The sequence below is a fragment of the Scleropages formosus genome, chromosome 23, assembly GCF_900964775.1.
Source record: "Scleropages formosus chromosome 23, fSclFor1.1, whole genome shotgun sequence".
NCBI classification, from domain to species: domain Eukaryota; kingdom Metazoa; phylum Chordata; class Actinopteri; order Osteoglossiformes; family Osteoglossidae; genus Scleropages; species Scleropages formosus.
In genome coordinates, this window is record NC_041828.1 from 14,488,399 (window position 1) to 14,515,911 (window position 27,513).

The 27,513-nt window shown below is 46.2% G+C and overlaps 1 protein-coding gene across 1 annotated transcript; it reads left to right on the plus strand.

The window, feature by feature from the left end:
• Nucleotides 1–214: 214 nt before the first annotated feature.
• On the plus strand, nucleotides 215–26,206 carry kcnk9 (potassium channel, subfamily K, member 9). The gene is made up of 2 exons (XM_018731824.2): nucleotides 215–866; nucleotides 25,202–26,206. The coding sequence occupies exons 1-2, from the start codon at nucleotides 269–271 to the stop codon at nucleotides 26,014–26,016; spliced, it is 1,413 nt and encodes a 470-aa protein (XP_018587340.1). The 5' UTR covers nucleotides 215–268; the 3' UTR covers nucleotides 26,017–26,206.
• The last annotated feature ends 1,307 nt before the right edge of the window (nucleotides 26,207–27,513 follow it).

Consider the following 27,513-nt stretch of genomic DNA (forward strand, 5'->3'; position numbering starts at 1 on the left):
AGCGCCAGGAAGTTTGGGGCAAAACGCAGCGCGTTCTCCGCCCTGGCGGCTCGTGGCGTGGCACGCATGGCATGGGTCCTTCAAAGCGCCTCCGAGCTCGCAGGGATGCCTCTGGAAGCGACACGAGGAAAGTGGTCTAAAGATGAGTCATTCCGCGATTAATATGATATTATAACAGACGGGTCCGGAGCCTCCTCTTCCTTTCGCTGCCCCGCGGACCGCTGGACCAGGACAGATCCAGCCCCTCTGCTCTGGCGGCTGGCTGTTGATGGCACTGCGCACCGGGAGGACTTGGTTTGGCCAGGTCTTGCGCAGAGTCTCGCGGCTGCAGGGCACCTGGTCCCGGAGATCCAGCAGCCTCCTGTGTCTGTCCTCCAACCAGGAGCAGGATCTGGGGAGCTGCAGCCACAGGGACCACACGCGTTGCTCCGGCGCGCATCACACCCACCATCAGCACCATCAGCACCAGCATCTCCAGCACCGCCACCCTGGTCCGCACCGCTGCGAGAGCTTTCCCAACTGCTGCGCCTTCTTGGAGCATCCGAGGGGACATGAGCCCCTCACTCAGCGCTTCCTGGTGGCCATGAAGCGGCAGAACGTGCGGACCCTGTCCCTCATCATCTGCACGTTCACCTACCTGCTGGTCGGGGCTGCGGTCTTCGATGCCCTCGAATCGGATTTCGAAATGAGGGAGAAGGAGCAGCTCGAGGCCGAGGAGAAGCGTCTCCAAGGGAAATACAACATCAGCGAGGACGACTACCGCAAACTGGAGAGCATCATCATGGAGGCCGAGCCGCACAGAGCGGGGGTTCAGTGGAAATTTGCGGGGTCCTTTTATTTCGCCATCACAGTCATCACAACTATAGGTGAGTTTGCTCTCCAAGTTTCTCGCCTTTGTTGCTCACTTGTTATTCGCTCTTTCTTTGTCGGCGCGCCGGTCTTGCTGGAGTTCGGGAAGAGTCGCTTCTGCGGGGCTTTTTTTTCTCTGCGCCTATAATGATCTGTAATCTCAGCGATCTCAGCGATGATGAAGCGTCACCCAAGGTGCGTGGTGCTCGGAATATCATGTTCTAGCCCGCCGCCTATGGCCTGCAGGTTATGGCCGAGCACTGCTTGGTCTGTCTGTGTCGAACTGCTCCTGAGACGGAGCTCAGTATTTAGGTTTAACAGGTGCTTCTGTCTGCTGCGTGGTCTGAAGCGTGTTGTCATTGCTGCTCTTCTTCTTCATCCCACGAGTATCGTAACAAATGAGGAACTGTAGGTTATAAACAGGTTTGTAAAAAAAAAAGAAAAAAGTAACGTGAACACACTGTATCCAGGGACACGGCAATGCCACGTGTCCATTATTGCGCATATTTCGTGTCTCATCTATAAGAACATAATAATCACAGGCACAGCCGTCAATATGACACTTCGGCCGTGTTTTGGCAATTCTTTCCGAATTTGTGAAGGTGCGTCTGAAGTTTACAGCAGGAGAAAAGCCTGGTAAACAGCTTCAGAGGACGCATCTTTCATTACGCAGATACGCGAACGCGTCCTTTGACCGTATTTCACAGCCCATATGAATAATGTACAGTAGCAGATGTCTAAATGTGCGCTCTAAATTATTTAATATAAGCATAACAGTGCGTAACATAGTGCGTTCTTCAGGGAGCACTGTTAAAACCAGGCAAGACTACTTCACGGCTGTCCGCAGGCTTTCTTCATATTATTATTATTATTATTATTAGAAATGTCAATCGCAAATAATTAATATTTAAATAAACTGTGAAAATAGTAGGACGCTGTAAATGCCCTTGACCTACGGCCATCAACGTAATCTGGGAGTAAGAGGGGTGTGTGTGTGTGTGTGTGTGTGTGTGTGTGTGAGGGGACAAGAGGCTCCAGGCGCAAAAAAACACAAAACGACGCAGTAAAAGCGTGGTGCTGAAGAACAGCTCCTTCATCATCACCACTACCACCACCATCATCATCATCATCATCACATCATCGCGGCTCTCCACGAGGAACCTCGGGCTGAGCCCGCCCACTGAGACATCATTAAACACAGTAAAAATGTCACATTTTGCCTCTTCCTTAGAAGTTCACATGAGGACACCGACACCGCACGTTCCCCTTCCTTCCGCTCCCACCACTGAAGTGAACCGCACCAAGTGAACTACTCGGAGCTTGTGAAACATCAGAATCCATAAGAAGAACGAAATAGGGTAAAGTCAGAGTACATTTGCCATTTGCTGTGCTCCGAGCAGCCATGTGTGGTGCGGCACCATGAGCTGCGCTCCTTTAAACGCTCCGTGGACTTAAGGATGTAAAGAGCAGCATCAAGGACACAGGTGTGTTTCTTCCAACGTGATGCCATCAAGGCTGCGCTGTTCCCGCCACCAAATGTAAAAGCTCCACGCTTTAGAGAGGAGAAAGTGAGAAGGGAAGGGGAGCTTCTCTTGAACACGACTTGAATGCGCCCGTTTCTTTACTAAAGTGGAGCAATTAATCATTGTTTAGTCGTTCTGTTCAGTGGTCACCGGCTGTTGGACCTTGAAACGCAGCGCACTCGAACCCTTCCTTCCCAGCTGCTCTCTAAATAGCCCTTTATTCACAATGAATCAGCACTTTTTCTAACTATTTCTTGGATATGTCATATAGGAGAGTCCTTTTTGGTTGTGAGCGAAATAAAATTTAATTGGAGAGGAGCACATCAAGGACCAGGGACTGAACAGTTAACACTGCCTTATTATTATTATTGTTATTATTATTATTATTCTCCAAGTCCCTTGGTATTCTAAACATAAGACTTCTAGCTCACTTTTGTAATTTCAACTTTAATTTATTACCTGAAAAGAAAATGTCTATGTCGACCGCGGTAGGCTCGCTTTTCCATGGCTCTGATGTATTTATTAATACATATTATATATTATGATTATATATATTTAGCAATGTACACATTGAGCAGGTTTGCCTGGAACTGCGCTTCTGTGCCTCTCACTCTGCTGGAGAGATGTTTGTTTCATGAGCAGTGCAGTGATTCTGGTCTCTTTTCACGGTGCAGAGTCTCAGTGAAGAAAAGAAGGACTCGAGTGGGAAAAGGACACATAGGGGACATGTAGAAGACATCTCTCGAGACAGTTTGACACTGTCTCTAGTGTACAAGTTGTACATATGGGAACGCATGGCTCGTGGGCTCCTTCGTGTCACTTGGAGGCAATGATGAATGAGTTGGCCCATGAACACACTGATCTACCCGAGGGAGAACTTCTTGGTGAAAGGAGTCAACAAGTGTGTGTGTGTGTGTGTGTGTGTGTGTGTGTGGCGCCTCGGCTCGCCGTTCGCACTAAAACTCACACGCGACTCTGTCGATGCGGGAAGTAAACGGCGGTGCGGATCCCTGTATATAAAACGGAGGAATGTTCTCGAACTGCGAGCAGCGCTCCGCCGCTTCCAGGGTCTGGACCAGGAGCGCGGAAAAAGGAAAGAGCGGATGAACGTGAAACACGCAGTCGGTGCATGTAACCCGGACACGGCGACAGAAGCAGCGTTGTGTGGTTGTGTCTCCATGCGCTGCGTCTTGCTTCCGTCCTCTTCCCTTCCCTTCCCTTCCCTCATCCATCTGTTCGCCCTCCACAGCGATTTACAGCGATTTACCCCAGTTTTGTTCGGCACCCTACGTTTACTCGAGCCAGCTGCCAGGTAACAACTTTACTCTGCGATGCTACACGCACAGTAACTTAAGAAGTGGGACTCGAACCCGGGTCCATGGAGTGCAAGGCGGTGACTCGAGGCACCACGTTGCATAACACCTTCCCGCGTCGCAGTGTCTCATCCACAGACAGGTAGATAGATACTTTTTGATTCCACAGGGGACACCTGCCTCTGTGCTGCCCCGCCTATGGGTGGCGCTGAGCCCCCGCCGTGCTGCATGCCGGGAGCTTTGGGACACCTGCGTGCAGCGCGTGCTTGGGCTGCGATGGCCGGAGCGTCACCCGTGACCCCCCGCAGTGGAGCTGCGCTCCTGTCTTGCGCCCCCTGCCGTAGGTGGCGCGTTTGCCTCGTCTGCCACTTTCGTGCAGGGCCCCCCGCGTAGGGCCCCCCGCGTAGGCCCCCCCCCCCGCGCTGCTGTCTAAAGGGCTCTTTCTTCGTTTGTCCCTCTTTCATTATTATTATTATTATCATTATTATTATGCTGTAGGCCAATGTAATCGTTTAATGTTTGATTAAATACTGTTGAAATATATTTGGCTAACATGTCGATGTGTTATGAGTTTCTGGGGGAAGAAAACCTGAAGAATTTCTTTTTAAAAACGCAATTCCCTCAGCCATTATTTCACTTCCCTTGTGCCATGAGATGATAGCAACTTTATTAATACGGACTATTCCCATGTGCCACTGCACAGCTCTCATACTACTGCCGTTACTACTGCTACTTCTACTACTACTATAAATAATAATAATTATGATGATGATGATAATGGAGATCATAAGGGAAAATTTTGGCCAAAGCAATGATGTTTCTAGTTGTGTGCCTCATGAAAGTTTTTGACAGCATATGTAATAATCTGATACTGTTTTTATGGCATTCCACAGCACTACTAGGGACAGCTGGTAGTGTACTGGTTAGAGTTCTTGCCTTTGGACCCAACAGGTGAAAGTCTGAATCCCCCCTCCAGCTGTAGTACCCTTGAGCAAGGTACCTACTCTAAATTACTCCAGTAAAATTACCCAGCTGTATAAATGGGTCAATAATGGTAAGTAGCTTAACATTGTAAGTTGCTTTGGAGAAAAGCCTCAGCTAAGAGAATAAAAGTAAACGTACTACTACTAACAACAGTAATGGTAATGTATTAGTGTCAGTATAATAACAGTGCTTACATGGCACTGCGTCTAATCATGCCGAAGGGGACCTGTGTGTGTGTGTGTGTGTGTGTGTGATATAGCCAGTTATAGTTGTAAGCTCATTTATTCAGGATCTCCCGCAAACGTGGCACACTCACACGGTTCCCTTTTCACGGACCCCACTGGCCATCTTTAAAAAGCTTCGGGATCATCTGGGAGATGGGCCTAAGAGCCCATCGCCATGGGTTTTCATCTCCGCTCTCTGCCTGTAGACGCAGAGTGACGGCGTCACTAGTTCTGAGCACAGGGCGGATTGCTTAATTTTCGTAGCGCTCCCAGCAGTCCTATTGTGACCGTCTGAAGAACATGCCTCAAGCTGCGTTCTCTCGCCATTAAACTCAAGTGCTGTCCCCGCCAAAGGCTTGTGTGACATATCATTTTTATGTTTTTTTTCCCACTCTCTTCACTAAATTTCAGCCGCTACAGGTGAATAAGTGAACAAGTCAGCTTTGCGGTTCCTAAACGTCTGTACCTTGGGGGCACGTATATGGTAAACCGAGACGTCTATTTGACGTCCTCTGTCCACGTGACAGCCAATACAGAGGCGCACATGCTGTGTAAACAGTCTTCCTATTGTTGCCTTAACAAATCAGCCACGACTGCTTTGAGAGGAACATGGTGAACTTAATCAATTTTTCCAAGGTGGGGGGTTCGGTGTTCAGCGATCGGCTTGTTTCCGTCCCGGTTTAAAATCAAGAGGGCACCAGCTGTTGGAGCGGTATTTGACCTTTGTCTCCTGGGTCATTCGCATTCGCTTCTTAGGTCATTTATAGACTCTTAATGAATGCAAATTCACTTGTCAATAAGTGTGTTTTCTTAAACCGAACAGACTGAGATCATGTACTGAGACATATACGCTCATGTAAATTCTGGAGTGCTCATTCATTTAAGCCAAAATGGATAAGAACAGCAACTTTAAAACATGATTATGTGTCAGTTGAAGGTTAGCTTTGTTTTTGCTTGATCTGCATGTTACCATCACTGTAACCTTTGTCTATAATCAAAGTGTATTCTTTGTCTAATATGAAACAACAGTTTGATACCCAATCGACCATGGCAGCTATTGAGAGGTGAAGTGTTAATTTTGAGCAAATGGCCCTAAATATGAAATGGAAATGAGTTGTGGTAATATAGGACAAAAAATACAAAGAAATGGAAGTTTAATATGTTACCATTTCCAGAAAACATCAGGACAATATGGAGCTATTAAAGCATTACTGGATTTGTAGCAAAATTTGTGCTTGTCGTAGTCGTTTGAAATAAAATTATTGCTCGCAAAAAGCAATGAGTCAGTTTATCCAGGGTGAGGTGATGCTCTGATGGGTGGTATGATGTTCCTAGAAATTATTGAGAGATGGTTTGAGGATGAGCAAGCCAACGGTGATACAAGGCAGAGACTCCAAGGGGAAGTAAGTGATGTTAAAACCGTTTTATTTTCTAAACATCAGTGCAGTGATTGCAGTTTAAAAAGGAAAAAAAACCATATAATAACTTTCTGATAAATGAGTAGCATTCCCTGTGATTCATCTTGGACTGTATGAGGGTATACATTTTCCGTCTATGAAGTCTGACATTTCCCATTGCGGTCTAGTCCTTTTTCTTGTTGACTCGCACCAGACATGTGCTGTAAATGTTAATGTCGAGAAGTGACGTATATAAAATGACACGCGGATTAAGATACTGATGCTAAGATAGGCTGTCAAGGTTCGGGTAAAGAAATCATGCAGAGAAGTGTGCGCTCCACATGCCGTCAAACTGAAAATAGCTCAGGCGGGTTCTGTGTGCGTTAAGGAGTTCGCTCAAAGAAAGTACTGTACCCTGTAAGCAGATGCTGTGCAAACTGTGCTGCAATGACACCTTTCAGCGTTCTGGAAAGTTCCCATGAAACCTTTGTAGATATTTAGAGCTGGATTTTAGAAAACACTTTCTAGTACACACACACACACACACACACACACACTGTCCAAAACCGCTTGTCGCGAGTGGGGTTGCAGCGAATTGGAGCCTAACCCGGCAACACACGGCGTAAGGGTGGAGGGGGAGGGGACGCACCCAGGACGGGACACCAGTTCGCCGCAATCACCCCAAGCGGGAATCGAACCCCAGACCCGCCAGAGAGCGGGATCCAGCCAAGCCCGCTGCGCCACCGTGTCCCCCCCACTTTGTAGTATGTTCCTTAAAAAAAAAAAATTCCAAACATAATTTGGAGGTGGCCACTCACTTCTTTTTTCACGTTTGGCAGTCTGGAGGTAATGAGCTATGTTTGCCTTGTATGCACTGTGCATGTTGACAGTGTCCCTCTCACTGCTCATTGCACTGATTTCACAGCTCGCGCTTCCCGGCGGATGAAAAAAGAAAAACACACACCCTACTGACCCCAGAAGCAGGGGGTCAGTTCGGCTGAGGCAAGCTTCACTTTAAGGCCGCTGTGTTTGGCGCGTTTCGCGCTTCGTGCTCACGAGCTCGGCTGCGGTCGTGGTGGATGTAGACTGTTACCGAACCTGCGTCCATCATCTGAGCTTCTGCTGGATTCCCTCGTCTGAATTCAAATACTTGCCGCAGAGCTCACCGACAAAGTGCTCTGTGGAATCGTTACAGTAACAGTCCCACGTGAAAAGGAAAAAAAGGTCAAGTTTACCCAGGTAAGGCGGGGTTTACGTGATCCTTTATTTATCCAGCTCTCATAACTTGAGGGGGTCTGCTGGATGTTTCACTAACCAAGGAAGTCAGACATGGCGGCTGTCATTATGTTACAGTCTTTGAGGTAACCTTACCTTTTTTTACCTTCATGGAAAAGCAGTCCATATATTTCCTGGTGTGACACCACGGGTTCAGTGGCTCATTCTGCACGGCTGTTCAGGTGCCAGATGCCATAAACCCTCAGACCAAAGGCTGGCCTGTTTGCCGACTGCACTTAGAATGTCTCCGGCGGAGCATCGCGGCTATCCTGACATTTCTTCGTCGCGGCTTTGCCATCTGTCACCGCCCGCATTAGAGCGTCTTCATTTACTTAACGCATTCTTCCGTTACCTGTTTGTGCCGCTTTCATCTCAGGCGAAGAGCCTTGATTGTAGGAACCCCTCCTGCCACATTTTGGTTGGCCTTCCTCCCCCCCCCCACATTTTCCCTTTTCCCCAACATACAGGGATCTTCAGAGAAGTTCTTACAATAATATATTCCAGTGCCATGCAACCTTGTGCCAAATATATATTTTTATTGTTATGTTTTTTAAATGAAAACACTATGAATTACTGTTTTATTATATTACAAATAAACTATGTTCTAAAAGAGAAATGGATCTCCACTGAAAATAGTTTTATAGCTGTGTGGATTGTTAACATCTGAGTAATAATTTTTCTTTTTAAGAGGGCAAACAGCAGTCAGAAACAGAGGTCATGAACCTAGCACCTTATTGTCAAAAATGACCTTTATTTTCTCGCCGGTAAAATTCCTGCTGGCCTTCGGAGAGCATGGGAAATGCTGCGGTCGTTATGTGTAGCGCTATAGATTGGGTAGGCGTGTAAAGACGCCCCCGCTGGTGCGGCAGACTGCCCTCGAGGCACGATCGCGCTCGTCCTCGGGGGGCCCCGCCACACCCCGGGCCCATCCCGAGCCCCTCTGTCTGCGGCTCAGGCCTGCTATAAGCGTGAGAATCTCTCTCCTACCAGTTGCTCGTCCACGCTGCGAAATTCCAACTGAGACCATCATCCATTTTTCAGCCACAGTGGGTTTTTCTTTTTTTTTTTTTCCCCTCTTCAAGCTTGACGCTGTGTGTGCGGCACAGGATGTCAGTGGGCCGAACAGAATGCTCCGCAGAAACATAACCTGGACGGTGTGTGTGTGTGTGTGTGTGTGTGTGTGTGTGTGTGTGTGTGTGTCCTAAGCGCTGCAATTACAGCACGAGGTTAAATCAGCGCCTTGTAACCTTTAACAGCAAATTCTTGAAAACCACTGACTTGAGGCATATTAAGGGGGGCTCAATATTCTTTACAAAGCATCGCGGGAATTTTGCTGATCATTTTTGGCAAGCATTTCTCAGTCATTTGCTAAGTAAGGAGAGACCGGAAGCAACGTCCACCACGAGCAGGCATCTCTAAGTGACGCTGCATGTATTTGTATATCGTCTTTGCGTTCTTCCCAAGCGATGGGAGATCACGCAGGTGCAGCTGTGTACGTTGCGTGGAAAATTACTGCGGTTCTTCGTCGTTTCTCCAGATTCGTGGCGGATTCTCCGAACGATATAAAAACGGATGCATTGCCAGGTCTCACTGACAAAGGAATGTAGAACACGCTTAGGTTAGCGCTTAATTCTGAGATGTCGCTCTTGCATTAATGCTTTGCAAATATACCATGGTACGTGATTTCACTGGTTGATTTTACTATCGGTTTTACTTTCTCATTGAATAAGAAGTTTGAGAAACGGGGCGCAACTTGTCCATGTACTGAAAAGTGTGCGTTTGCTGAGCTGAACTAGAAATGAAAAGTGTAAAAACAAACATTTGTTGGCCCGGAAGGTGAAGTACACTATTATGAGCATTACAGCGGTAAAAATAATGGGATTTTTTAAAACGCCTAAATCATAACTATCTAAAAAAGAAGTAATATTAAGAACATTTGGCAAACGATCAAATTCCTAAATTGCTGAAGCTGCTGGCCAGGTTTCAACTTGTAACTTGAAAAGTGTGGGAGGAGATGCAGCGGCGAAAGTGCCGGCGAACTGAAAGGAAGGAAACGGAAGAAGCTTTTTCAAAGAAAACTTTCAAGAAGTTGCGCAATGCATCATGTTGGCAATACATTGCCGCGCCATTATTTATGAGCACCTTATGTGCTAAATAAGTAATTAGTATTGTTTTGAAAATCCACTTTGCAGTCCAGACCGTAAGTTGTTGCCTTTTCAGCCCTGCCTCTTATTCAGCATTTAAATGCGTGCGTCTGGGGGAAGAACCTAAGCAGAGACCCGAGCGCTGCTCCCCCAAGGTGAACTCTTGAGCCACCGCTTCCGTGTACGTAAACGGTACGGGTTTTAAGTTGAAGCGGCGAGAAGCCGTCATTAAATTTTCAAAAGAAGAAGCGAAAACAAGAGAAAAAGACAAGCGCCTGGAACGGCGCACGCTTCCCTCTACCTTTCAGCACACCGTAGATCATCGTCGTGCACCGCGGCCTTAGAGGGAGCGAGCAGGCCCTATGGCGCGCCGGCCAGCGTGGACTGGAGCGCTTTTAAACGCAGCAATCTGCACCACATTAAATAAACTAATGAGGTAATTGGGGATTTGGCAAGATCATAAAGCACGCGAATGTGCGGTACTGCAAAACCGCTCCCCGATCCCGTTCGAGGGCGAGAGCGACATAACGAAATGTGCGAAGGGATTACGGAAGGAGAGGCCTGCGCACTCGCAGAGCGGAGCGCTCCCGTGATCCTCGAGCAACCGCGGCCCTTGCGGTAAATCGCAAGGAAACGTTTGAGCGCTGCTATCGAAAACGCATTTGACGTGTGCTCGCATTTTTATGCCGTGGTCTGCGCTAGCTGGAAAGGGTGCTGATAAATAATACATAAAGTGCGCACTTATTACATTTAAATATTCATATATGCACTCCAGATTTTTACAATACTTTTTAACATGTGTAGTAATTATTATTATGAATTTATTCCTTAGCCTGACACTTTCATCCAAAGCAAATTATGGAGCGTGACCCATTTTTACAGCTCGGTATTTCTACCGGAGTAATTGCGAGTAAGTACCTTGATCACGGGCGCTACTGCAGCCGCGGTAGGGAATGGGTTTCACGGTGGAGACCTTCAGGTTGCAAGAAGAAGCAAAAATTATGAGCGGAGGCACTTAAAAACCTATTGTGTAATTATGACTCCCTCAATATGCATGTATAGAGTCAGAAATGGACTGAGATTAGAAAGTCATCGGCACATATTTAATGTTGTATTCGGACGCTGAGATAGAGTATTTAAAGCAGCGTGATGTTTGTCAAACTAAAGATGCCTAGGCTACACTCTATTGAAGTTACATATAATGTACATAATGCATTCAGGCTTTGGCATTCATCTCATGACGAAGCTGTTCGCGCCTTTTCCAGGCAAATAAGTACCGATAAAAATACCAGATTTTTTTCTCGGAACCGAAAAAAGGGGGCGATTTCCGCTTTTTCGGTCGACGAAGCCTTTTCTCTTCCATTAAGGCCGATTTCCACGTTTAACGTTTCCCGTCGCCCGTGTTAACAGCCTTTTCCTGAGGTGTGCCTTTCATTTCCGTCAGCGGTCTTTGTCCTGCGACGCGGCTGCGTCCGTGGCCTCGCATTTCGGAGGTTATTTCATCCTATCTTATTACGTTTACAGCATTATATTACAGTCTATAGGCCAATCTGGTTCTTCCGTCACAACTTGTTATATTGTTGGCAAAAGAAAGCTCGCGTGCAGTATTTAACCTTTAAACCAACTGGAAGCAGCGGCAGGAGCGGTGCCCTTGATAGCCTTTGCCCTGTTGTCTCAAGCGACTTATCGATCCGTGAAGTTAATATCTCGCAGACGCTCAGGGAGGCGGGACGCACGTAGCGACCGGTCCCTGCACGCGTGCGCGTCCTTGACGGGTAGCCCGCCGTTAGGGTTCGACCTTGTCGCTTCCTCTCTCGGTGCCGCTCGCTCTTCGCGCGGTCCACCTGCCAAATGGCCGCGCCGCACGCCTCGCTGTTCTGGCCGAGCATCCGTGCGGCTAGGAGTAGGGGGTGGGGCGGGGGACTACGGTAAAACTGTCCGCCGGCCGCTGCGCCCCGGGCTTCGTTCGACGCTCAAAGGAAAAGTGCGATGAAAAGAAAATTCAAACGGCATCGGAGACGTACGGTCCCATTGTGGTATTCCGTTCGGCAGGATGCGACGGGTTTGGCCGGGTCCTGCTCTCTGGTGCGTCTGGGGTTCGAGTCCTGTTTGGGATGGACCGGCGTCCCGTCCTGGGCGTGCCCCCTCCCCCTCCGGCCTTACGCCCTGTGTTGCCAGGTTAGGCTCCGGCTCCCCGCGACCCCGCTCCGGACTTGCGGTTTCAGACTGTGCGTGTGTGTGCGTTTGGCAGGAGCGTTAACCCGCAAAAAGTAGAGAAACATAAAGAAGCGATGAGCAGCTCTTCAGTGGAGATGACAGAAATGAGTTGATAAGTCGGCGCTGCTGTCAGGTCATGGCGGCATGCCTCTGATTCACAGCCCCTCGACGGAACGTGTCGTCTGGATGTGCGGCTGCTCCGCTAATGACTTCGTGTGGAAGGGCTTGAAAGCGAGCGCAAGAAAGAAAGCACCGTTGCGCTTTGTGTGCGTCTCGCTCTCTATTATTTCTTCCCCGCCATTGCACGGCCTCGCCCGATCCCCCGATCCCCCGGTCTGTAGAGCGACGATCGCTGCGAGGAAATGTTCTATTCCCTTCTCCCTATTTTATTTAGGGGGTTCTCTTTTATTTGAAAGTAATGGCAGAACGGAGAAGTGAGAGGCCGTGGTGTTATTACCACGGTGACAGTATCTCCTCTAGAGACTCTTGACTTTCTTTGCCATATTTTTACTGCCTACATTGATCATACACCATATGTGCAGAGAAAATAGACCCAGCACACCACCCCGTCATGTTTTTATAGGAAATATTTGATTTTCCTTTTTTTTTTTCTGAAGGAAGTCTTAGGGAAGCTTCTGTGTTTTCTTGTAAAGGTTTCAGCACAGCGAGGAATAGTTTTGCTTTTCTTGTCAATAATTATTAGTTTGCGTGTGGGATGCTGGTTTGAGTTTGTGCCAAACTTTCCGACAAAAGGTCGGGTAATGGAGCGAAGCTCCCGGCGCCGTCAAGTGCGGGAGCGCAGCGGAGAGGGGGAAACCGCACGTCGGCCCCGCGGGAGAGCCGTCGGCATGTTCCGGACACCGCCCCCCGTGCTCCTCGGATGGGTCTGGGGGGGAGTTAAAGTTCAGGCTCCGCGGTGAGATGGAGGCGAGATGGAGATGAGATGGAGATGCGGCCCAAGCGCCTGGAGCCGGTAATCAGATATGCGCGCAGAGCCAGAGCAGAGCGCGGAGATTAGCCTTTCAGGTTACCTTATTTGCGTTCCCACAGTGATGTCCTGCAGGTTTGTTGCATGTCCTTGAGGCCCTGTTTAACAAAAAAAAAAAAGAGGGGAAAAAAAAAGAAAAAAGCCAGAAGCAGAGCCGGACAAAAGCCACGCTTTGCACGTCTGTCTGCGGGGCACGGCCAATAGGACGCGAGCGGAGCGAAGACTGGGCTCACAGCGCTCCCTGCTGTTGGTACCTGGGTACTGTGCGCAGCGAGCCCGTCCTCGTTGAATCGTCGGAACGCGACAGAGCCGCCGCCGCCGCCGCCATCGGTGCTCGGAACCAGCCGAACCGCTCCTGGAATCACAGGGATCCCCTTGTTTTACATCACATCTGTTTAGCTGGCACCCTCTTCCAAGGGGCTTACAGCGATAGGGTTGTAAAGTAAGCTACTTACAATGATTTAGCCATTAATACAGCTGGGTACTTTTTAGTGGAGGGGCTTTAGGGCTAATACCTTGCTCAAGGGTGCTACAGCAGGAAGTGGGATTTGAACCTGGGTCCTTTGAGCACGTGGCAGTAGCTGTAACCTCTCTGCCACCTGTCGTCCCACCCGCTTTTAGACGTTATTCTGCGATTACTTGTGCGTGTGGGAACCGGCTCCTCGCCGACTGTAGAGTAACTCGAGAGGAAATGTCTATGAAGGTCACTGACAAAGCTTCATAAAGAAATCTTGCTTACAGAAATTGAAAAGAAAAACGGACATATTCAGATGATGCTTGTGATCTGAGGAGTTATGAGAACAGTTATGCTATAAGCACAAGTTCCAAAGTGGCTAAAAGAAAATCAGCAATTTGCGCTAGGATAGGCCACGCGAACCTCGCTCAGACTTCCGGACTTTTCATAGCTGTCCGGAGAGTTACCGCCTCGCGGGCGGCGAGATACGCTGTGGGTTCAAACCTCTGATTGTACAATTCCTAGAAGCCCCACTTTTGGGGCCTCGTCACAGTCACTCAGCATGTTATTACAGCACAGATGGAGACGGGAGTGTAGGAGTCGGGAGGTGTCAGCGGTATGGGTCCGGGTGGGAGAGGGATCAGCGTAATGGCATCACGGCTCAGGGGTGACAGGTGGAACACGAGGACCTCTGAAAGCGCTGCAAGGTCTTCCTTTGGGGTAGCAATCCTGGAGAAGGTCCACAAGACACAGACTCTGAATAATAATAATAATAGACAGTGGACCGCAAGCACATTATATTGCAACAGATGGATTTGCACTGAATGAAAACATTAATTAAAGTCATTATTACAGTCATCACTGTCACAGTCTTCAAACTCATTGATCACTGTAGAGGACACTGACTAACTACATTCATTTAGCTGGTTGGCAAAGCACAAGTGCCCTATTTATTCAAAGCACATCTGTAAGGTTTCATATCTGTAAGGAGAAGTAATGACTCAATTTAGCCAAGGGATGGAAAACTCGCTCATTTCGCTGATGAAATTAATCATTATCAGGATTAGTCAACTTTTCTGCTCTGCTAGATCATCGATACCTGTGTATTTACATTTGCTTATTTAGCAGATGCTTTTTTCCAGAGCAACTTCTAATGAACTCTATGTAGTGTTATCAGCTCACACACCTTATCTACCAAGGTGACTTACACTGTTAGATACACTACTTACAATGGGTCACTCATCCATACATCAGTGGAACACACATACTCAGGGTGCTAAACCGCATGTCTTTGGACTGTGGGAGGAAACCAGAGCACCTAAAGACTTACACTGCTAGATATGCTACTTACAATGGGTCACTCATCCATAAATCAGTGGAATACACACACTCTCTCTGTCACTCATACACTATGGGGAACCTGAACAGCATGTTGTTGGACTGTGGGAGGAAACCAGAGCAGACACAGGGAGAACATGCAAACTCCACACAGACTGAGCGGGGATCAAACCCATATCCTCTTGCACCACCCAGGCGCTGTCAGACAGCAGCGCTACTTGCTGTGCCACTGTGCTGCCCGTTTAAATGATGATCACTGGAGTCCTGGTGAAAAAGTGATATGAAACCGGTCGCCCCCTACCTATCACACATCTCCTTTCCAACAGCTGTGGTTTGAAAACAGTTTTGGCTGATAGCGTTCTCTGAAAGGCATGAACTTGCAGCCTGATGTTTGCTGGTTCAGAGGTTTTTTTTAAACTTCCCGTTAATGCTGTAGTACCCCTGAGAAAGGAGATCGTCCTGAACAGATCCAATATGATACCTATGACACGGGTCAAGCGCTGTTAGCTAATTACTGAAAGAATAACACTGAGGTGGAATCTCACAAGGTATGCTAGACGATAGCCTATGCGATGCTGGAGGTTTTGACACAAACTTGACCTGCTTTACTGAAAGGCATCCTGTGGAAACTTTAAAATAGCGATGCTGTTCTTATACATTGTCGGTGGAATAACAATAGCAGCTGAAGACAAGAACACAGAGCATGGAGTGACAGGTAATATAGTGTGATGGGCATACAGGTCTAACACCGTGAACTTCCCCTTGTCCCTAACCTACACCGCTTTTACATTTATTCATTTAACAGACGCTTTTCACTAAATCAACATACAACTCAGAATAAATAGAAGTGCATTTCACTGACACAGAGCTACAAATCCAGATATGCGAATGTCGAAGCACTGTCAGTTTGTCCAATGCCATTATTTTTTACCGGTGCACATTACATGAGTAGCTGCATATAGAATTGATAGAAAAATAGAACATACAGGGGTAATTATGACAGGTAATGTAGTGCAAACAAGTAGAAGTTACGAGATCCGGAGAGAAGTGTGTCTGAAAGTGTTTTAAGACACTTCTTGTTGAGGGGGATTCAGTAGTTCTGAGGGAGAGAGGGAGCCCATTCCACCACATTGCAGCCCAAACTTAGAACCTTCAGGATTTTGATGATGGATCTCAGGTGTTCACCGCCAAGCTCCCAGAGGTGGAGGAGCGCAGCCTAGTGAGCGATCAGGTCCTGCTGCTATCAGAGAGCACATCCGTTGATGGTCCTTGAGTATTGAACTAGAGTGTTGGACTTCACTTGGGCTGCTACAGGAAGCCAAGAGAGAGAGACAAGGAGGGGAGACACATGGGACATTTTGATTGTCTCGCAGTGGATCATGCTCTGTGTTGCCAGTTTTTGGCTATGCTTTCTGTTTCTAGCTTTTGTCCTCATGAGGGCAGGCGGACCAAGATAAGATAAACGACTAGATCACGGAGGTCAATGGGGGTAGATGTTGTTAAGTGATCTGGCTGCTGGGATATGGCGAAGAGCAGCGCTCCAATGGGTTTCGCAGAACCTTGCGTCACACGCACGGTGCCCGACACGCACGCGTGCATGCGCACGCTTGCAGGGGCATCGCCGAGGCCGAGTGGTATAATGTTTAACGTGCCACGTGGAGTTAAAAGCAGGCTCTAATCGATGGTTTCCAGGAGTCTCGCCCTGAATCCGTGTCGGGCCAAGTCGGAGGGCGGGCCGACCGCGGAGAAGCTGAGTTCGCGCAACTTCTCATTACTGAGAAACGGAGGGGAAAAAACAATGTGCAGAGGCACCGAGCTTCTCGTGGCACGTCACGGGAGGTGGCACACTAATCCTCGCTGCTTAGCAGTACTTAAAGGCCTCCGCATGATGCGACAGAGGGAAAGTTACTCAGGATAAGAAAGGTCTCTCATTCGCAGCGATGGAGACGAGGAATAATAAGAGTTGCGCAGCCGGGAAAAAAATTTAAATAAAGGCAAAATATCTCAGCGGGGCACAACTAATTTTGTTTGTGTCTTCAGCAAAAAATGACAGTTAGGAAATGTACGGAGCAGGTGGGAAATGCCGCCTACGTGACGGCGCAGCGGCGGGGACCTTCAGAGATGCTCTGCCTACCGGGTCCGTCGCCGGACGTTCCTCGGAAGTGCTCCAACGGCCGATAAGTGATGTAACGGGGTGTGACGGGAGATGGGCCGTTATTGATGTGTGTGCACTGCGGCTTGTCGCCCCCCGCCCCCCCTCCCGGGACCAGCTGGCGTGGAAGAGCTTTTCTCACCGCGGACGGATTGCTGAGTCGCCCCTCTTTGTTCGCAGCGCCGTGCCGTTCAGCGTCCGTTTAGCGAGTCGAAAACCTTCACCCCGAGCGCGCCAACGAGCGAAAGGACCCCCGCTCCCCCGCGTCAGAACTGTTTCCTGTTAGAATTACACATCATTGATTCCCAAGATGTGTTTTCTCTCTCTTGATTACATCCAAGTGCTGGAGCCAAGGACTTTTAATAGTACAAGTTCAGCAGAATGACTCACAGATTAATCGTGAATTAAAATCGTAAATTGCACAAATTGAATTAGCCAAAATGGAAAGATCAGGACGTATAGCAGGCCATTGTGCAAAAAAGTGTTCCTTTGCGGTGTAGGGAAGAGTCGGTGCGATTGTACGAGTCTCTTCCGGACTTCGGTATTCAACACCTTCTTCTTTACATGCAGAATTGTATGCAGTTGTATGAAATCTCACGCCACGCTGCACGCGAACATGTCCGATGACGCGCAAATAAGATTTTCCACTAACATTTATTTGTCAAGGAGAATTCCCGGACGCAGCAGGAGTAAACGCTGAAATGAGCAGAAGAGAGTCGCACATCTACAGCAGCGTCTCTTTCTCATAATGTAGCGCACAAATTGTATCGTCTATGAGACGTTCGTCACTTTGGAGAAAAGCGTCTGCTAAATGAATACATGTAAATGTAAATGAGTTGCTGTATCATAAACGGTTTTACTGTGGTCATATGACCAGTATTTCTCTGGGTGAGAAAGGTGTAATCGAAATGTAATATATCTGCGGTTATTGTTTAGTAGCAGGGTTTACGGTTGGAGTTCTAGTAGTAGAAATTAGGCTGTAGTATTTGGAATTAAAGAATAGTATCTTAACATGTCTTTCCTTAAAATCAATATACAAAATGGACAATAATCACTAAATACGTGGTGTTGAAATTGAAAAATGTTGTTTACCACACACCTCTGTAGTGTTTACCAGCATTAGACTTATTTTACATTGAAACACCCGCAGAACCTTATAGTTGCAAATGTTAACTGTATTTAACACCTGAAGTTTCACAGCAATGAACATACAACATGTTCATTTTATATTACTCCTATCCCAGAAAAACTCTCATTTTAAGCTTTTAATTTGCTTAGAACCGTTGTAGTTCCATTTAACAAAACTATTATTTGCTAAACCACCCAATAAAATACAATAGAAAGATGAATGCATTGTTCTGCCTTACAAAAATGTGAAAACATTTACATTATATTTTTGGGCAATAAAACATCTATCTATCTATGTAATTTTAGGAACAGAGATCATAATCTTTTTTGAAGAGGTGTGTAAGGGATCTTTCTGCATTCAGTGTGGCGAAGGAGCTGCCACTGTCAGTAATGTAGCCTGTTCTGCCACAAGAACAGTATACAAGTCCCTATTTTTCTCATCTCTCACTTTAATGTGAGGTCACACTGCAATTAATGTCACTCGGTTATTATGAAAATTACAGTTGACATGACCTCTGAAATAGACATGCAAAAAAAAAAAAAAAGAAAAAATACACCAAACCCCCATCTTGTCGTTAGTAAGCCTGCTGATGAAAAGAATAAGAGTGCCAAGGAAGGGAAAAATTAATGAAACTGTATGTATTTAAACTTCTGTAAATATATATACCGTTTAGGTTGATTGTCATTGACACCTAAATATCCTGTTAAATCCGTGTTTTGTTGTCAGTAAAATCATACGATAACTGCAGTTTAACTCTAAGGTGTCAATATCCTTGAACATAATAGTCGAGGAAATTGGAAATCTTACATTAATCTTGTAATAAATTTTAGAAATGAATTTTGTTAGTATTACAGATTAGCTTAGTCTACAATATGTTTCAGTCACAGTCAAACCCGTTTTCTCTTTGTTACAGAACATCAATTATGAAACATGCATCCTAGACAATTGTCTGCTCTTCTTTCTCTGCTCATTTGTAGATCTTAAGTGGGAGGAACGTTGAAATATGTATCATCGCTGGCAGCTGCGGTCTTAATGAATAAAACTTTTGTGATATTCGATGCATTGTGTATCATTATTTCAACGTGATTAAACTGTCAGATTTATTTACAAAGTTCAGCATCGGCTCCGGCATATCGGACGTCATTGTACGAGTTCGGCTGAGCCACTATTTATTATTTTAGCAATATCGTGGAAGCAAATACAGAGATGGACTTTATAGATAGACACTTTGAGGTGCACTATAGCTGGTCACACTCATTAGCCCAAGTACAAATGCAAGGGTAAAAGATAAACTGAGTAAACCCGCCGGGTGAAAAATTAACTACTGTATGAAAAGTGACAACAAAGAGAAAGTATCTCGTAGCGCAAATTTCAGGTGTGTTTGTCAACGGAAATTTTTTCAGCCAAATAAAGACGGTTTTTGTTTGTCGGTAAACCGATGAACGCATTTTTCTCCTACATTATCTTTCAATGCTGATGTTAGGAGGAATGAATTATTCTTCTCATTATTTTTTTTAACAACACACTGATGGTGCTTTCAGGAAGGATTTGCGATCGGTATCTGCTACCCATATACTTTTGAAAATATAAGAATGAGTCCGCATGCACTGTGTGTAGAAGAAGGGTGTGTGGGCTCCTGCATGCGATTGCGCTTTAAATTCTATTAATTCAGTCTAACACCTGCGGACGCACCTGAGGTCTAGGGATGGCTTTTTTAGCAGCACAAACGGCTCAGTTCCCTTGACAACGGGGAATAGGATTATAATATCAGGACCTGCACAATACGGCAACTCTGCAACGGAAACTTTGCGTGCTGATCCACAACATCAGATGCTTCCTAGGAAGGCAGCAGAAGCAAGGATAAATGGAGGTATAATTACACCACCTGCCAAATGCATGAGGACAGTAGAAAGAAGTAATCAAATTACCTTTCATTACTTAAATTGGGCCTTCGCGTTTTACTATGGGATTACGGCCGTGCTGTTTACACTAAATACCCTGTTTCTTTAAATGCAGCACTAAGTACGTTCCAGAACATTCCAGCTTTTATTCATTAGCTGTTTTTTTTTTTTCATATTTAACATTTATTCCATGAGCATCCCGTTCCCATGAACTCCGAGCAGTAGCGGGAAAAATACATTTACTGTGTGTGAGTATCCAGTGCCTTGCTATTTGGTCTTCTGTAACTTCTTGTCCAGTTCAGGGTTTTGCTAGTCCAGGGACTTGGAGGCATTGGTTCGAAGTAGGTTGGGTGAGACACCAGTCCATCACAGGTCAGTCGTACATTCTTATTCACACACACACACACACACAAAACAAACTAGGGGCAAATTAGAATCACTAGTCCACCTGAAACACATCTTTGGACTGTGGGAAGAAACCAGAGCAGCTGTACCTAGAACAAACCCACGCAAAGATAGGGAGAAGACGCTATCGCTACACGGACTGAGCCAAAGCGAAACGCATCTGGACCCCCGGCCCGGGAGATGTGAGACACCTGCCGTACCTGCTGTGCCACTGTAAGGCCTGTCACCATAATGACACCTGGTAAATGGCCTCAGTGTAATAAAGATCTAAAAGTGCATCTTATTTCATCCTTCTTATAGGACGTTGCAGGTGTCAGAGTGCTGGGTGTGAGAAAGCACTTAGGCCAGCTTCAGTGTCAGCCCGTCCACTCAGCGAGCGCACGTGGTCTAGTGTCTCACGCAATGACGAATGCTCTGGATGGAGGGGGGTCGTCGGCTCCTGCGAGGCAAACGATCATTAGAGCAACTTTAAACACGCAAGCTGTTGTTGCGCGGGCAGCGGGAAGAACGGGCCGACGTCCTCGCCGCAAGCACCACTTGAACAATAGCAAGCGGTGGGAGAAACGAGAGGCGACGCGTCATCTTTACGGCTGCGAGTCGTGAGCGGTCGAAGCGCTGTGAATGCCAGTCGTGATTGAGCCCCAACGAAATATGATTTTTCATTTCATTACAAATGTCAAGATAATTAATTAAGCCATACGTGCTGCTCAGGAATCATAAAGACCATAATAATCAATAATAATTATTGTGGTTAATGAGTCTGTGAACAAAAAAAAAAATCGATGTCAGGTATGTTTAATTAATTGTCAGAGATAAAATGATGTTAATGAACAAATATGAGAATGCTCACGAGAGCTTATCATGTGGCACTGTGGGTGTTTCGCAACAATTTTCCAACGACTGTTTCATGACCATTAAGCGTTCATGAAAAGAGTCTTCCGGAAGGTGAGATGTGCTGCCGCAGCAGGCGTGTCAGGATCTCGCTCTTGTTTGAAGCTACTGAGAGCAAGGTTGAACGAGATGCTGAAGAATACGATGATGTCATTAAGAGTGTCAGTACTCCACGGATACCGGCACCTTGAGCGCTCCAGGGGCTTGTAAGGCAGGGATTCGTAGGCTTCGGTAGATCCGCCTGTCTCAGAACTGCTGCTCCAAAGGGTGGCGCTGTCCTGCTTGACAGGATGAGCCGAGTGAACCATCCCGCTCCTGTGTGATGATGGGTGCCGGACAACCGATGCCGGTGCTCGCGGAATGAGGAACAGGACCGTACGGTGGGTGGGACGGCTGTCTGCCATGCGGGTAGCCGCAGAGTACCTTCGCCCCAGGCTTTGTACCTGGAGGCCGAGGGCTGCACTCAACCGTGTGGTCAGCGGGTGTGATGAAAGCAGAGTTTGATCTCAGGCAGGCTGGAGAGTGCGGTACGTACCCACTCGTTACTCTTTCATATGCATCACGGCTTGCAGAAGCTGTCAAACAAGGTTTGAAGTGAGCTCATGACTGTGACATTTCACGACAAAGAGTCCCAGGAGGTGAAGTGCACCGGGGGCTATTCTCTGGATCCTAGATTTTATGTGTAACGATTGACGGCTCATGCTTTCTTGGGCAACTATTAGAAGCGATAACCCCTTTGGGATCGGTTTTGTAATTACGCCAGAAACAAACCAGATAACTCCATGGCGGATCCGTTGAGTGCGGAGCGAAGGAGGCTCTATGTCGTGGCCCTGATGACCTTGCACTTTATCAGACAATCGCTGGAGCTAGGAGGCTGATTTCCTCGGGGAACGTGGCATCTTGAATTCACTCCCCAGCGGAAAAAACAAATTAATAACAGCCCGCCCCCGGGAGCTGCCGGCATGTGGCTGCGATTGTCACGTCGGGCCGCTACCGCGAGCAGCTGGCTGCGCACGTTGCCTGCCGATCTCCCGATAGCACCCACAGGACCGGCGGCAGCATCTCGTTGGCTCCCATCCCTCTCTACCACCTGTGACCTGTAATCTTTTTCCCCATCAAAATACCCCATTGTCTCAGAAATGCATCAAAATTTACGACACGGTTTCTATGGTCCAAGCTGGATCCCCGGACTTCGTTCCTCGCTGTTTATATCTGTGGCAGGTCCTTGTCCTTGAAGTTACCGTGAGCTGACATATTGGGAAGGGTCCAAGCATTGCCAGCAAAGATGGGCCAGCTAATCTGATGAATAAAAAAGCAGAAGCAGTTTGGCATGTGCTACCTGTTGGCCCAGTGGTCACCATCATTTCCATAGAACTTTCTCTGTGAGACTCCCAGCTGCTACTTTTTTTTTTTACTAGATTTCTAGGTCCCTCCAACAGACATTTAATGCAGTTGTTTTGAAGTTTTCGAAATGTGTCAGGTTCGAGTTTTTATCTTTGTACTCTAGCTGGCCCACCATACCAATGTACATGTGTCCACTGGCCCCAAAGCCCCGCTGATGGTACCTGTACATCACACACCATTTACACAATTTGTGGGTTGGGTACCTACAGAATATTAAGATATGCCCCAGACCTCCAGCACTAAAAGTGGACATGACCCATTACTGGAGATGAGCAGGTGAACAGGAGGCAGCTCAATGTCTTTATTATTTTTTGACAATTATTTATTGATTTAGCCGATGCTTTTCTCCAAAGTGACTTAAAATGACTTACCCATTTGTACAACAGGGTATTCTTACTGTATCAGCTGAGGGTAAATACCTTGCTCAAGGGTGCTACAGTGGAAGGGAGATTCAAACTTGCCCCCATCAGACCCAGGTTAGATAAGATGACTCTCATCACTACTGCACCTGCTGACTATCTTTTTGGATACCTTGAGAACTAATAACCACATCTTCCCATAGATTGTAGATCTTTTTCCACAAGTCGGGCTGTAACATTTTCCCATTGAGTCCTTTTACAGGGCAACACTAATATTAAAACCTTAATATTAACAGACAGATATTCGGCAGTTTCAGTGGTAACCCTGTAGTTTATGTATAATTAGCCTGGCTTTAAACACCTCTGCTTCTGACCCTCCGATTTGGAAAAAAAAAGAAAAAGATAACTGTGTCATGTTTTTATTTAGCATTTCACCGTTACTCTTTAACCAAGAGTGACATTCTGATAATTGCCTTTTATTCCTGTATGATGGTCAGCCATCGCCTTTGTGAGTCGTTAAGCTTTCCCTTGAATTCTTTATTGAGAAAGAGTAATAAAAGTCAAAGTTTGAAATTTTCATTGTTTGCTGAAAGCGAAATAAAAACAACACATAATCACACGTTACTCTGCAGATGTTTGTCAAAAGGTGGACAAAGATATTGTTGAGTACGCGTGTCTACATCCCAGGGTGGATGGAGAGGGATCTGGGAGGACTGTAAATATAGAAAAGAAATGTGGCAAATGTTGGATTAATAATAAAGCTGACTTTATTAGCACCAGAGGGCTGAAAAAGATTGGGAGTTCAAGTATGAGCTAATAAATATGTTATGAACTGAAGTAAATTTGCGATTGCATGCATGCAAGTCTTTGAATCATATTGCGGTCGGTAGCAAAATTATGTGATTTTTTTTTTGTACTGTTGTTCTCTTTGTTGCTCTATAACTTAAAATGATGGAAAATTTGTCAGGCTCTTACACTGATCTATAATTTACATAAATGTGTTAAAGTGCACATACGCAATCATACAAAAACAAACCATCTTCTCCCTGTCGAGCAGCAAGATCATAATTTTCCTGGGGAGCCCGCAAATCTTCATTTAATACAATTGTGGAAGGTAAACCTGAGTATCTTTAAAACATGACACACTTTACACAAAATATCACACAGATGTTTATACATCAATGGGAAGACTGGGATACACTGGGAATGGAGAAATCATAAAATAGTGATTTAGATAATTGATGCAATCTTCGTCACATGTACTTCTACAATACAATATTATTATTATTATTATTTTATTTTTTTTATTATTATTAGAATTAGTATTTATACATGCCCCTTATTTTTTCATATCAGCAGCAGTTTCATTAAAAAAAAAAATATATATATATATATAATATAGATATATATATATATCATGATGATGATTCCTTGTGAGTCAGCATTTTTCTTTCTGGGCTCCAGGAGGCCTGAGAACAAATTCCAATTAGTGTAAAAGCTTTACTGGCTACTTGACCACTTTGTTTCATCGGTAACTTCTACATTTCCTGCCCCTTTGTCCACCCGCAGCACTGAATGAAGGAGGGAATCTCCGACTAATTGAACATGCTCCTAAACTTTGAACCCCAATAAGATAAATGGGTCGTTTCAATCTCTTGTCAGTGGATCTTTGATTCCTTGCAAATGGAGGAGATGAATTTGACCAGCGCTGCAACAACAACGCGTTGTTCAAAAACAAAATGCTGTGCTGTGTTCTCAGAACATTGGCATTCTTAAATATGTTCAATAATACTTTTAAAGGCGGTGCAGTGGCGCAGTGGGTAGTGCCGTTGTTGACCACCGCCTGGACAGTGCGAGTGGAGGTTTGACTGTGTCTCGGTGCGTGTGGAGTTTCCGTGTCCTCGGCACGTTTGCGCGCGCTATCTCCCGGTGCTCCGCTTTTCTGCCACATTCGAAGGCACGCGTCATAGGTGAATTGTTGACTCTAAATAGCCATTAGTGTGTGTATCCGTCAGTGAGTGTGTGTGCGCGTGATTGCCCTGTGATGGACTAGCATCCCATACAGGGTGCACCTTACCTCGCAGCCTGTGCTTCCGGGATAGGCTCTGGATCTGAACCTTGCACCGTAGAAGCAGTTATTGATACCTGAAGGACAGATCATTTGAGTAGTCTTTCCTCCCACTCTAGTGTCCGCCGTGCGTCTCTCCTCCAGCAGATACATCCTCATTACCGCTGTGTGTTTCTGTACCCGCAGGCTACGGGCACGCGGCCCCGGGGACGGATGCCGGAAAGGCCTTCTGCATGTTCTACGCCGTGCTGGGTATCCCGCTCACGCTAGTCATGTTCCAGAGCCTCGGCGAGCGCATGAACACCTTTGTCAAGTACCTCCTGAAGCGCATCAAGAAGTGCTGCGGCATGCGGATCACCGAGGTCTCCATGGAGAACATGGTGACGGTGGGCTTCTTCTCCTGCATCGGCACCCTGTGCATCGGGGCAGCTGCCTTCTCTCACTATGAGGACTGGAGCTTCTTCCAGTCCTATTACTACTGCTTCATCACATTGACTACCATTGGCTTCGGGGACTTTGTGGCTCTGCAGAAGAACCGGGCTCTCCAGAAGAAGCCCCTCTATGTGGCCTTCAGCTTCATGTACATCCTGGTGGGCCTCACGGTAATCGGGGCCTTCCTGAACCTAGTGGTCCTCCGCTTCCTGACCATGAACAGCGAGGATGAGCGGCGGGACGCGGAGGAGCGGGCCTCTCTGGCGGGAAACCGCAACAGCACGGTGGTCCACGTGCAGGACGACGGGCAGCGGGGGCGGCCGCGCTACAAAGGGGAGGTGACGGACCTGCATTCTGTCTGCTCCTGCATGTGCTATCGCTCCCAGCAGAACTCCTTCAGCTCTCAGCTGAACCCCCAGTACTTTCACTCTGTCTCCTACAAGATCGAGGAGATCTCCCCCAGCACCTTGAAGAACAGCTTTTTCCCCTCGCCCGTCAGTTCCGTGTCGCCCGGCCTCCACAGCTTCACGGACAACCACCGACTAATGAAGAGAAGGAAATCCATTTGAGCCTCCAATAACATTTAGCTTTTTAATTATTAAATTAGGTTCCAAATGCTGCTCCCACCAAATGTCATTTTAGCACTTTTTTTTGTTAAATGTATATGTACACTCACTGGGAAGGTGCGGAGCACTGGGCGGAAATTTAAGACGGGCTGAAATAGCACCAACACTGACTTTCTTATTGCTTCATTTGAAGACCTGGTGGATACAAAGCATGAAGCATGGATACTTATTATTTATTTATTTTTTCATAGGATTTGGGGAAAAAAAAAGAAAATAACTTCTTCATCCTACCCCTCCGGCCTGCGCTTGGGACGGGTTCGAGAACGATGCATTATCTGTCATACCAAATTTTGCACACTGAGAAACACTGCGGTGGGGGTGGGGTGCATTATTTTTAAAGGTTGTATGCCTGTTTTACCATGACTTGAATTTGATCGCAGTTGCGCGATTTCAGTGCCACAGAGGAAGCCGAAAAATAATAATTTTAAAATTACTTAAAGCATCAGGTATTATTTTCTACAAGCAATTATATTTAGAAAAAAAAGAGGACTGGTTTCTTTCACATGACAAAGTGATCATGTCAAAGTACTCTGGTTCATTGGAGCATGTGCATTAAATGACATATGAAGCGTGTGCCATGTTTATTAGATTTTGTTTCAAGTCATCATTAATTTTCTAAAAGGAGATTTCATATATATGGAATAAGTATTGTACATATGATTTTTTTCAAGTTGTGTAAAATAGACAAAAGGGGGATCTTAGGTTTTCTAAAGCTTGCCAGTTAATGAATGCATGTACTTTATTAAACTGGTATGCATACTGAGAAAGAGGAAATAAAAGAACTGAAATCTCGCAATTGAATTAAATATTAAAAGCAAATAACCTTGGAATGATTTCTTAAAAAGAACAATGATGTTTATTTCTTTTGCCATTTTATATAACACCAACAACTAAGGATAATGGGAAGAGTATCACTTACACTGTACTTATGAGCAGTGATTTTCCAGAGTGCTGATTACAGCATCTCGTTTCTCTAAGAGTTCAACAATTCGTCATGGGGGTGTTGCTACTTGATACTTGCTCTCAGGTCAGAGAAAAAAGAGTGAGAAAACGTTTCAACTTCTCCCAAGTACATTCATAAACTCTGTGGGGGCATAAGGCTCTTGTGTTTTAAAGTAATAATAAAGGGGTCTCGCACCTTCATCATGAAATATATACAGTATATATATTTATACCTATATTTATGTATGTATATCCACATACATAAATATGTGTATACATATATACATACACGTACCTACACACTCGTGTATCAGTTTCTTTCTTTCTTTCTTTCTTTCTTCTGAGTATGTAAACATTTTCCCATCAAATTGTGATGTGAGTGATTTCCTATCCTGGCAGATAAAGTGGGACCATCTCCATAGCACAGCAGTGTTGCAGATCCCCATGGAAGCGAGGATCGAGCTTTACGAGCGATCCTGCGAGGCCGCCGGCAATCTC

Coding starts and splice junctions, on each gene's coding strand:
- kcnk9 (XM_018731824.2), top strand. CDS start 269: ATGGCACTGCGCACCGGGAGGACTTGGTTTGGCCAGGTCTTGCGCAGA. Junction 867..25,201: donor CACAGTCATCACAACTATAG/GTGAGTTTGCTC, acceptor CTGTACCCGCAG/GCTACGGGCACGCGGCCCCG.